Source organism: Carassius auratus, unplaced genomic scaffold (genome assembly GCF_003368295.1).
Source record: "Carassius auratus strain Wakin unplaced genomic scaffold, ASM336829v1 scaf_tig00215410, whole genome shotgun sequence".
NCBI lineage: Eukaryota > Metazoa > Chordata > Actinopteri > Cypriniformes > Cyprinidae > Carassius > Carassius auratus.
In genome coordinates this window covers 1,065,004-1,078,034 of record NW_020528076.1, presented here as the reverse complement: position 1 = coordinate 1,078,034, position 13,031 = coordinate 1,065,004, and the positions used below count along the sequence as shown (strand labels likewise).

Genomic DNA, 13,031 nt, shown 5'->3' with positions numbered 1-13,031 from the left:
ATATATAATTTTTTTTTTTTTTTTTTTTTAAAGGAAAAAAATAATAATTTACATTTAGAAGTAACGTTAACAAGTCCATTCTAATTGATCCTTTCAGTGTATCTTGCAATGTTTCATAATTGTGTATTTTAATTAGGTGGAATATGTGCAATGTATTTCAACATGCACAAAGTAAATGAGGCAATACTCAAGTCAAGGACTTTGATACCAAGATCCATGACTCTACGAAACATTGAGCAATAATGACACATCTTTGGCTTGCTCTTACATCTTGTCATGTAAATATACTAACTATATATTCTTCACTGTGCACTGACCATTTCATAATTCTTATCTGCATATTTCAAGTTGTTTTCACTGTAACGCAGACCCTTTAAGACTCCAAATCTGCTGTATTGTTGCTCGGTGTGTCAGGTTGTATTTGTTTTATCTCAAATCTTTCTGCTTAATTATTTTTGTTAAGGGGAAATAATGTTAACAAGGTCATGTGTGCATGCAAGCTTCAATCGTAGATATAGTCTCTCTGCTGATTATTCTCAGAAAGAATTTGTATCACAATCATTTTAATAAGTTTTCCTCTGCCAGTGTGTGACTGATGCACTGAAAGAAAAACATCAAAAATCTCTTTATAGTTAGTGAAGTAGATTTTTGTGCAGAACTATGTAGAAATAACATAAAAAATTCATTTGAACAAGATCACCAGGTGCAATAATTTCATATAAAGCTGAAGGATAACCATATACAAGACCCCAACCCATATATACCTATACTGTATGTATATTAAGCGGCTCACTTCTGTATTCCATTGTACTAGGATGCAAAAATGGACCACAGAATATTTGGACGTTACTGTTCTGAACACAGATTTGATTCTGCCATCTTTGTTGATGTTGACCAAATTTTGCATATTTTAATTCAATATATACATATATAGTAATTAAATGAAATACTGCCCAGTTATTACAACAACTGTTACTTTTTGCGAACTGTACCAAATGGTTTACAATGTTTGTTTTCTTCTAAGCTGCTAAACCTTACTGGACACATGCACAGATGGAAGTACAGTATGTTTGCTTGTAAACAATAAAAAGACTGGAAAAGAAATGGATCACTTTCTGATATCAATTATTTACAAGGCTTTTATACAACATCAAAAAAGTTTACAGCAGAAAAAAAATATATGGTAAAAAATGACACATTTACACATTATTACTTTTCTTGTAATGACCGGTTGAATAATTTTACTAGACTGGGACAGAAGAATCCTGTTGAACTAGTTAAAGCAGTGCGAGGAAGCACGTATGAGAAGCTTGGGGTATTTTAACTGAATTAACGTGCTGATAAGCCGTTTTGTTTACTGTACCAGGTTTAGGCAATACCTCATTCATGTGTACACTTTTACCACACCCAGCACCTGTTCAGGTCATTCGTTACTATTCTGACAGATACGAATATTGTGTTACATGACAACAGCATTCAATCTTTAAAACAATCAACCTATTCTATCGCTCCAACATCCGATTAGAATTGCCTTTATTCATTTTAAGTCAACAGCATATTGTTTATGTTTTCAGCATTTTATTATTTGTTAACATGGTTTTAAAACCATCAATTTTATACAGTACTTGTGTAAAAGGTAGCAAGAAAAAAAGGCCTCAGTACAATGGGTGAATGTTCAAAGTCACATCCATAAGCATACATTCAAGACAGACTGCAATCTGAAGCTCAAGGCAGGGTTTGCTTTATGAATCTCCATTTGCCAAAATTCAAGGTGCTTTGTAAAATGAACCGATACAATGACACACATCTCGTGATTTGGTAATACAATGTGAAATGGTAAAGCAAAAAACTGAATCAGCGCCAACCTGAGTTTGCATCAGCCAGCTGCCATAGATCCTCCACTATCATTTTTTTTATGAAGCATTTCAAAGGGGTGTGTTCTTCTAGTGTTGTTAATATTGCACAGTATGCACACAAGGCACCCTTTAACCTGCTTCTGAAAAAAAAAAAAAAAAAAAAGGCTGTTGTTTCTGACTGGTTATATCGTGCATTTTAAAAGCAAAAAGACTATTTCTACTGAATTCAAACAGAGAAAAGGTGGTTGGTGGTCAAATAGTCTGACATGCATTTAAGAAATATTTGAGAATGTGAATGATTGTAAAGTCTCCACTGGTTTTTTAGGTTGCAGATTTAGCTACATAAAATACTCAAAGGCTCTTGTTCGGTCCCACTGTGTTCTTGAAATCAGTTGTCCTTAAAGCATGATCTCTGTAACAATTCGACACAACAGCCACTCTCAAAAGTAAAACAAGGAATGCAACTGATGTATAAAGAGTCTCATATGACCAACAAATTGAATTTGCATAATGGAACCATGGTAATTGGATGTGCATGTGAAAGTAAGTGATTTAAAGCATACTACAACGTAAGTGCACCTGAAAGAGTTCTGTGTTGTGTGTAGTCTAAAGTAATGAAGTTCAAGGAGGCTGAGAATGAGAGAGAAACCTGAATCTGAATCAGGTAAAGCCAGTCAAGGCACACCAGCACACTGGGAAAGACGGAGTCAGTAGACACCATCTAACCATCACGTTGCTCACTCCCTCATTCACGTGGTTCATTGGGTGGAGGGATCTTGACATCAGACGGCTCTACGCCCCAAATCTCACGTGCATACTCTGTGATGGTGCGGTCACTAGAAAACTTTCCAGAAGCAGCAATGTTTCTGATGACCTTTTTGGTCCATTCTTTAGGATTCTGAAGAAAAGAGAGGGGAATTTTACACATAACGAAGGAAAAAGTCCAAATAAAAAAATAAAACAGCAGCTATTGGAAACCAGCTGTGTTAGCAGTTTTACAAACATGTCCATTCATCAAGGTCAGTTATTCCTTTTGAGCAGTGATAGACTAAGTAAAGTAAGACCAATCAAAACAGTGGTCATTTTGAGATTATATCACCCTCACCTAACTATTAACAGAAGTGTTGGCGCCCCCTTGTGTCAGATACAGACATTTTCAGTTCTCAAATATTTTACAGTTTAATAATATATAATTAACAATAGAGAATGACAAATCTATAAAGATCTTTTTTGTAAAGCTTTTATTACATATCACATTAGTAAAAAAATAAAAATACAAATTTGCATTCAATGGAATAATTTTCAGTTTTCAGGTATTACTATAATGGGCTCAGCCACTGAGAAGTCCTTACTCACCCTGTAGAGTTCATTAACTTTTTCTTGACAGCTGATATATGCTTCATAGTCTGCAAAAACCTTAAACCTGAGAGAGAAAAACAGAAGGTAGGCACCTCTTACTAAAGCAAAAATAAATCTGATAATTGTTGCATAAAACGGCTATGAATTACAAACATCAATATATTGGGGTACAATTAAAAATTAAAACTGTAGTAAGTATTCTCATTTATAAAAACAAATAAATTCGATATACCTGTAAAAGCCACATAAGAAAATGCTAACTTTTTTTTTTTAAAGAGGTTGCAAACACCCACCTGTCATGATTCATGAGCATGTTGACGATGTCTTTGAAGAGTTCAGGCTCTTTGGGGCTGAAGAATCCAGCGCTGATCTGATCCATCACCTGCTTCAGTTCAGGCAGACGTTCGTAGTATTCCCTGGCATTGTATCTGCATCACAAACAGTGCTGTTATTGTAGACTAAAACCTAAAATAAAGTTTCTCTTGCGCTTCAGTAAAGTGAAATGCAGTGTGTGCCGCATCAGAAAAACATTTAGAATTAGCTTTTTGTTGTTGATGATGTTTCTTTGACTGCATATTCCACGACCCACTAAGAAAAGTCTTGCGACCTACTTTTGGGTCGTGACCCACCAATTGAGAAACATTGCTTGAACCTATACCTTTTTTGTTTCCTGTTTATCCCATTTATATCCATACACTCTCACCCCTTTTTGTCCATGGCCTCCACATCCTCGACCCTCATGCCAAAGATGAACAGGTTTTCCTCTCCAGCTTCTTCTGCCATCTCCACATTAGCACCATCCATGGTGCCGATGGTCAGCGCGCCGTTAAGCATGAACTTCATGTTTCCTGTACCGGAGGCTTCTGTACCTGCCGTAGAGATTTGTTCGGACAGATCGGCAGCAGGGATCACTGAAGAACAGAGCATATGATACACATTCAGTCAAATATCTGCATAAACCATTACATCAAAAACAAATAAATAAATATATATATAAACTTAAACCGGATTCAATTTTTTTTTTTTGGCTATACATTAACAGTTGTTTACGTTTACTCACCCTTCTCAGCTAAAGAGACTCTATAGTTCTCCAGGAAAATGACCTTGAGTCTGTCTCCCACCACAGGATCATGATTGACCACCTCCCCCACTGAGGTGAACAGTTTAATGATCATCTTTGCCATGTGATAGCCTGGTGCTGCCTGCAGGAGGCAGTGCAGGACAACACAAAAATACCTTTTAGGACTCTTTTAAAGCGATGGTTCTCAATCTTTTTTAACTGAATGCCTCCCACTGTCCAGCACAAGATTCAAAGGCCCAAAGCAGCTTGTTTTCAGTTAAGTTTGATATTTTCATTACATATTATATATAAATTCGTATCATTTGAAGCCAACCTGTAGCCCCCCTAAGATATTTGCTGAGGCCCTCTAGTGGTTTGACGACCCCAGCTTTAAAATGCTTCAAAAGCAGGTATAACCATGATCTGCATATCTATATAATAATAATAATAACAACAACAACAACAACAACGATTTAAAAAGTGAACTGATTTAAATTGAAAGCACATACCTTTCCTCCAATCATTACTGTCCTGGGAACAAACTTCTTGTTTGGATCCTTTTTAATCCCTAGAAAGTGCAGAATACCACTCATTTGAGTTTAAAAAAAATGGAAACTCTGATAAACAAAAGAAATATTTTAATACAACTCTAGAAAAAGCAGCTATAGAGGAGACATCTATACAGGGGTGCAGGGTTTTTCAGTCTGGTTTTCATGAGAGCACCTGGAGATTTGGTTTGGGGCACTACACTGCATATAGCGGGAGCCATTAACTATAAATTTAATAAAAAAAAAAAAAACTTAATAACAGTAATAATAGTATTACTTCACTGTATTTAGTTTTTTTTTTTAATAAAATGATAAACTAAAATATTATATTAGTTTATATATATATATATATATATATATATATTTATATATATATATATATATATATATATATATATATATATATATATATATATATATATATATATATAAAAAGAGTAAGAAATAAAAGTAGTTATTTTATAGTACATTTAAAAATACAATGCTAATATTTAAATTTTCTTATACACACACACACATACGTATATGTTCAATATTTTCAAACCTGAAAGCAGATTGCATTGGCAAGTACACCTATGCGCTGCTGGTTTTAGCGCTATCGAGAGAAGCACACCAGTGAATGAAATGCCACAGTTTTGCTGTTAAACCAGCAGCACATTATAAGATTTCCATTCAAACTGAATGCATAAATCTAGACAAAGTATTTCAGTATTAGTTGATCTAAAATGGTGATTATGGGAGCATTAATAGCGGTCAACCATATCGGTGCACAAATGAGCGGTCTAAACTTATTTACCCAATGCATTTTTTATTTTGGTCCCATACAGTATGTGCATCACTTATGTACACCCTGTCTATATATCTAACTGAATAAAATAACCTACATCAGTAAAAGAAAAAACGATATTAATGAAAGTGTAAAATCTTTGGTCACTTCCTCTGTCTTCAGACTGATCAACCCCGTGTGAACACGTTTCTGTGTGTACATGTAATTCTTACTGTTGTATAAAGTGATGACATGAAGGCAGTTGAGCAGTTGTCTCTTGTACTCATGGATTCTTTTGACCTGGATGTCAAAGATGGACTCAGGGTTTATCTTTACTTTGTATTCACTCTCCAGATAAGCTGCAAACTTCAGCTTATTCTCCTAAAATAAATAAATTACATGAACAAGAAAGTTTTACTTTTGAAAAAAAAAAAAAAGACTGACACAATAAATACCAAACACAGAAGATACATAAAAAAAAACACAACAACAACAACAACATAATTGTAGACCTGTTTGACGTTGGCCACATCCCGAATGAACTGTGCATCATTGACAAAGTCCAACAGTTTCCTTAGCTGGAAAAGATCTGTCAGGAATTCCTCACCAATTTTCTGAAAGGAAAAACAAGCATAAGACAGAAAGAAAACCTGTGGGTAAAGCAAGCAAGAGCTACTTCTTTCAGAAGGTCACCTCAGCGATGATGTCAGCCAGGCCGGGGTTGCACAGCAGCAGCCAGCGACGAGGTGTGATGCCGTTTGTCTTGTTCTGGAACTTCTCCGGCTCGATGTCACAGAAGTCCTTAAATCTTAAACCACCAAAACATGTCTTAAGTGTCTCCAACTTCTACAGTAAATATCCATCATATCAATATACAATTGACCTAACTAGTACCTCTACACAGAATGCAATTTTGAAACCGATTAATATATATATATATATATATATATATATATATATATATATATATATATATATATATATATATATATATAAAATTGTATTTGTAATAAATGTAATAAACATCATTCCTCTGTCAAATATTCTTGCATAATGACTGATGCGCTCTGCTCACACAGTGGTTTTGACGATGTCTGAGTGAATCCGTGCAACTCCATTAACGGCGTGTGACCCAACCACACAAAGGTGAGCCATGTTGATCCTCTTTGGGTTGCCCTCCTCGATCAGGGACATCCTGCACAAACGATCGCTGTCGCCTGGATACAGCGCAGCAACTCTCTACAAAAGAGACTCCATCAGACAAAGCAGTTCATTTAACGACATGATGATCTTGAGTTGGCGTAAGTGAGAATGCTCACATCCAGATGTTGCTGGTTGATCTCGTAGATGATCTGCAGGTGTCGTGGCAGAAGGGTCTCAAACATGTGGATAGGCCAGCGCTCCAGAGCCTCGGGTAACACTGTGTGGTTTGTGTATGCGCAAGTCTTTGTGGTGATCTCCCACGCCTACACACACACACACACACACACACAGGTTTTCATGTTTTTTCGGGACATTCCATAGATGTAATGCTTTTTATACTGTATAACCGTAATTTCTATCTTACCCTAAACCTAGCCCACAAAACAAAACCTTCAGCAGTTTTAGATTAAAATATATATATATTTTAATTCTGCATGATTTATAAGCTTGTTTCATCAGGGGACCAAAAAAATTTCCCCACAAGGTCACAATTGACCTGTATTTGGTCCTCAAATGTAGGGAAAACCTGCTACACACACACACTTTTATACTAATTTTGATAAATTCTATTAAAAATAAAAATTATAAAATAATCCATAAAATAAATTGAAATCAACAAATTAAATACCAAAAAAAATATGCAAACAACTTCCTTTGTCATTTTATAAGTTGGCTCGCTTTGTGAACTATACTTTTCTTTACATTAACATTGCTATATCTATTATTTATGTCAGAATGAGGAAGCAGAAAAATGCAGAACAACAAAACAACCAAGGAATTGGTTTGCTTTACATTTCTGCCGTAAAACATCCAAATCTACTAATTTCAGTAAATGCATGTCTATGAACAAATGAGTTATTAGTTACTATTATTCCTTTATCTTAACACACAGTTGGACAGCCTGAACATCACACCTTTTCCCAGTCCAGCCGCTCTATATCCACCAGGATCCTCATGAGTTCAGGAATCGCCAGAGCTGGATGAGTATCATTCAACTGGATTGCCACCTGAGAGTTGTTTTGAAAGCATTATACTAGGTTGAATCGCACAAGAAATGCGTGTCAGATTTAAAAACACCAACCAATTGAAATGTCTTGGGTCACCTTTTCAGGGAAAGCTTCAAAAGAGGTGCGCACGGGATCCCTGCAGCCAAACTTTGAAGATTTAAAGCGTCTGATGATGTCCTGCAGAGTAGCAGCCACCACAAAGTACTCCTGCTTCAAACGGAGCTCCTTCCCTTCAAAAAACTAACACATGAACATACAAAGAAATGAATTAATATTAAAGGCATACTCACTGAAAGCTTTACAAAAATACAAAACACTTTATTTTCGGTCTAGATTTTTCCACTAGAATAAAGCATGGTGTTTTCTGCCTGTATTATACAGTAGCTGTGTGAACAATATTAATATACACTAGTGTATGATGAAATATCAGCCAACAGAGTTGCTCAGGACTCCATGTTGTGGTTTCATACTTCCTCATTGCATTACACATATCTGTGGCACTACTGCATAATATTAAGAGTTTTCAGTCTGCTTAGGCCAGACAGCTACAGCATATGTTGCATACCAGTAATACACATCACAAATTCTTGCTCTCGGTTGTCTCTCTCTCTGCACATTTACACCATCAGGCACACACACACTTACATTGTCATTAGGGTAGAGCACCCGGGAGATGTTCTCCGCCAGGTTTCGGTCCAGCACAGCCTGGATGTAATCTCCAACATTAACTACAATTAACAGAGAGCATTTCAAAATCATACTATATTTAGAAGTATACATTTTTTATAAATCAATGATAATCCAGATGGAATACTCCCAGCATGTACAGTAACGTTTTTGCCACACTACTTTTGTTTTCACATGTTAGTGGTCAGACCGTGATACATTTTCTTTTTCAGGGTTCTTTAAAAGCATTTATTTAAAATCTTACTTACAAAAGTATTTACCTCTCACTTTTTATTTTTTATTTATTTTTTTCTGGATAAGGACTCAATGCATGTGTGTGTGTGTGTGTGTGTGTGTGTGTCTGAGAGAGAGTGTGTATAAACACATGCGAGCTAATCATTCTGTGGACTCACATTCTTGCAGGTTGAAATCATTAGGAGCTTTGGCAGACCATAGTCTCATAGTATTCACAGTGTTGTTTTTATAACCAGGCACGGGGGTGTCATAAGGCATCGCAAGCACCACCTGCCAAAGAAAAGACACTAAGACATCAATTGATTCTTATTTTTTAATTCTGAAATTTTAGCCAGGTTTTTGGTCAACCCAAGCCAGTGCTAAAATTTGTTATTGTACAAAATTAAACAATTAACATATTAAACATTTCCATGAAATGATGACCTTGTGCCTAATGCACCAAGTAAAGTTTGATTGGACACACAAACGTATGTCGTTCCTTTCTCTTTCATCTTTTAAAAATTGCATCGTTTTTACCATTATAACAAACAATTCCATTACACTACCATTCAAATGTTTGGGGTCAGTAGGATAATTTTTTTTATTAATACTTTTATTCAGCAAGTGACAATAAATACATTTATCGTTACAAAAAAATATCAAGTTTTAATAAATGCTGCTCTTTTGAACTTCATATTCATCAAAGAATCCTAAAAAAAAAAAAAAAAAAAAAAATTACCACACTTTTCACAGAAATATAAAGCAGCATAACAATACTGTTTTTATAGTATTATGATCAAATAAATGCAGCCTTGGGGAGTCTTTATTCAAAAACAAAATCTGTATGTGGTTGAATTTTATTATTTTAATTAGGCTATGTTTTTTTTTTCTCTCCTGTGATTCTATCAGAACAGAATCATTTTAGCATCACTACCTATCATTCACTGAAATAGGTCAAGACTGACTGACCTGGGTATCAACCCACTTCGGTCCCTCATCTGCATGCTCCACTCGGCCATAGAAATGCACGGGCAGCATGTACTCTGGACGGGCCTTCTCCCAAGGGTTACCGTAACGCAGCCAATCGTCAGCTTCCTCGACCTAAAAAATTAAGTTGTTCCAGAGTTAAACGTTAAACTTATATATCAACATTTTTCAAATTCAGTTTACCTGCCAGCCATTGGTGATCTTCTGATTGAAGATGCCAAACTCATAGCGAATGCCATAACCATATGCCGCCAAACCCAGAGATGCCATGGAGTCCAGGAAACAAGCTGTGAGAGAAAACAGACACCAAACACCCATTATGATGGGGTCATATACTCTACTGGAAGGTGTAGGGTGTTTTAAAAGGTACCTGCAAGTCGCCCAAGACCTCCATTTCCCAGTCCTGCATCCTCCTCAATCTCCTCCAGCTCTTCTAAGTCTAGTCCAAGCTGAAGATCAGCACCATCATGTCCAAAAAAAAAAAACATCTTATTATAAAAACATACACAAACAACACAAATGTTCCATAACGGGCAACAACATTTTTACTGATCATCTAAACTTCATAAAGTTTAATATTTTGACAACTTCAGTGTTTCACATTCAGAAAAGGAGTTTAGAACATTTTTCAAGCCTGTAGCAGTTGGTCTAAAGTACATCCTCATTGAACTCTCTGTGGGTGAGCAGGGCAAAAACATCAGCTGTTTCTAAAGATTCAGGATGTTTAGGTAATAGAGCTGTGGGCCAGTTCTGCAATTAAATAACAAATGCTGTACTAGAATATTACATTTGCTATCATAGGTGATGCACTTTACCTGGTAGATGGCCTCGTCACAAGCATTCTGTAGCCCAAGGTTAATCATGGTGTTCTGTAGAGTTCTGCCCATGTAGAACTCCAGAGACAGATAGTGGATGCGCTGCAAAAAATAATAATAATAATAAATTATTATTAAAAAAAATAATAATAATAATAAATATATATATATATATATATATATATCCCCGATAAAAGTGACTGCATGAGTGTTCAGAGACATCTGAAGCAGATCATGTAGGCAGAAGAGAAGACCATATAAAAACATGACAATATAAGATGCAAATGTATTTAAGTAATGGTCTGACAATACCCAAGTAATGGTAAACCAATATATTGCGTTTTTTTCTAGAGTACATTTTCAAAGCAGAACAAGAGAGTAAAACACGGAGCTATAAAAATTATGCCATTTCAGTAATAATCAATGGAATCATTTGTAATGCAATCACAAATGAATAAAAACAACAAATTATTACGCTTTCCCTCTTAACCAAGTCAAAATCATAATCTGGTCATGTCACTTCTAGGTTGCTCAAGTACAACATGCTTAATTTGATCTCTTTGGCTTGGGATCAACTTTTCATAAGGGTCCATTCATAAGATGTCTGCACTGCGAGGAGTTTACAGCCTGCTGAAGGCCTCAAATCCACACTGAACAAGATTTGAGTACCACATTAATAAATAAATGCTTGCTTTGGTTTAACATGCGTAGATGGTGCTTAATCACAACATACTCTAGGTTTTAAAAAAAAGTGATAGTGTTTTAATAAAAATAAAAATTAATTAATTCCAAAAGGCCTAAAGTTCAGAAGATTCACACAGAGGGCTGCTTTGACAAAATACAAGACTAAATTTCATATTCATCAACAAACAAGTAACATCAGGTTTTTCAGAAACATGACTTTATAGTGGAAGAGCCATTAGTGGAACCAAAAAAGACCGGACTTTAAAACCACTTTCAGCTTGTTACTCTCCAAAAAAAAAAAAAAAGACACATCATAACCTCCCAAATCATAGTAAAGCTCCAAAGTAAAAGGAGTCTATTAATAGCCACTAGTGATTCTGCACATGGATCATGTCAATTAATTAGATAAGGCCTGTTATCTTCTACTGGGTTTGACAGTATCATGGTGTTAATCTGTACTTGCTAGTGAGCACAGAAGATCAAGTGGTTGCAAAATACTTTAGTTACTAAACACGGCCTAATGTGACAAGGGACAGATCACAATTGCCACAAGAAGCCCAAACTAACAACTGACTACCCCATGTCAATGGATGTCTGCGCAAAGAACATCTTTACTTTCCAAATATAACAGTGAAATTAATGAATGACTCACAATAAAAGATTTAACTGTCTATGTTATATTCAACATTAAGATTCACTATGGTTTATGCATTTAATCTTAACAGAAGTCACTTGTATCACAATTCTGCAGTGATGCAATGTTGGAGCATCAAACTATTTATCCATTTATTAAAAAACGCATTTATGTCTACTATGCCGTTACAGATGTATGTAAAACAGGGCTACGTAATAATTCGATATTACATGCATTTTTGGATTTTCCACTATTGCACAAACATGCCACTTCATTCTTCCTGCCTGCACAGAGAAGAAGAGGAAGAGCTCCGTACCTTCGGGTCTTTCTCATAGTAATACTGCTGAGTGCGGATCCAGCGGCCCACCAGGTGATCCCGCACCGTGTGCGCCAGCGCGAAGTAATAATCCCGCGGGGTGGCCACATTGCGGTCCTTCACTAAGGTGAAGTGAAGATGCCTGTTGAAGCTTTTTTTGACTTCGGCAACATCACCCAGTCCGGCTATACCTCGAACACTGATCTGCTTGCGCTTTTCATGGTCGGTTAAAGGTTTGGACATGTTGACAACACGTTTAAAAAGCAAATAATGAAACTCTGGACCCCTTGACTCCTTGTGAACAGGTTGGTGCGATGTACAAGTACTTTACAAGCACTGTTCCCTAGAGACACACACCCCTTTATGTCAACTGGAGAGAAAGTAGGCGGGGCTTTACAGACTGCCAGTGACGCTTTCGTATTTCCGTCTTCATAGGCTGCGAGATATGTCAATCATCTTTGCAACGCTAACGGGCTTCAGGTTTACGCACCAAAATTTTCTTTATAAACAACTTTGGCCAGGAACTGTTATATAATAGTTTAGTATTGTCTCTTTTAACTAAAGATTTACCAATTTTCTTGATTTCATAAGAGCCGAAATTCCGTTACTATATAGTTTTACAGACTTTTTATTCATAATTATTATTAAATTAATTTATATTATGCAAATTGCCTTTGAGTTTCTTGAAAGATGGCTTTAAATAATATATTTTATAATCTCATATTGACTAATTACAGGTAATATTTGTACATTTACAAATTCATGAGTCAAGTGTTATTTTAATGCAATGCAATTATTTCATGGGTTTAGAGAGGAATAGCTGTGCTCTCAGGCAAAAGACATCTTTTCAATATATTCTTTACAATGAACTCTTTTCATTATATGGACAATGGCTT

The 13,031-nt window shown here is 35.8% G+C and overlaps 1 protein-coding gene across 1 annotated transcript; it reads right to left on the bottom strand.

Moving 5' to 3' along the window:
- Nucleotides 1-8: 8 nt before the first annotated feature.
- LOC113094588 (glycogen phosphorylase, brain form-like) lies at nucleotides 9-12,378 on the bottom strand. Its single transcript, XM_026260179.1, has 20 exons — nucleotides 12,136-12,378; nucleotides 10,502-10,603; nucleotides 10,057-10,135; nucleotides 9,870-9,973; nucleotides 9,669-9,800; nucleotides 8,879-8,990; nucleotides 8,445-8,527; nucleotides 7,896-8,039; nucleotides 7,707-7,799; nucleotides 6,909-7,055; nucleotides 6,665-6,828; nucleotides 6,283-6,397; nucleotides 6,102-6,203; nucleotides 5,823-5,970; nucleotides 4,785-4,843; nucleotides 4,276-4,417; nucleotides 3,919-4,126; nucleotides 3,509-3,643; nucleotides 3,213-3,279; nucleotides 9-2,754 (listed from the first exon to the last, which is right to left on the bottom strand). The coding sequence occupies exons 1-20, from the start codon at nucleotides 12,376-12,378 to the stop codon at nucleotides 2,602-2,604; spliced, it is 2,532 nt and encodes an 843-aa protein (XP_026115964.1). The 3' UTR covers nucleotides 9-2,601.
- Between the last annotated feature and the right edge of the window lie 653 nt (nucleotides 12,379-13,031).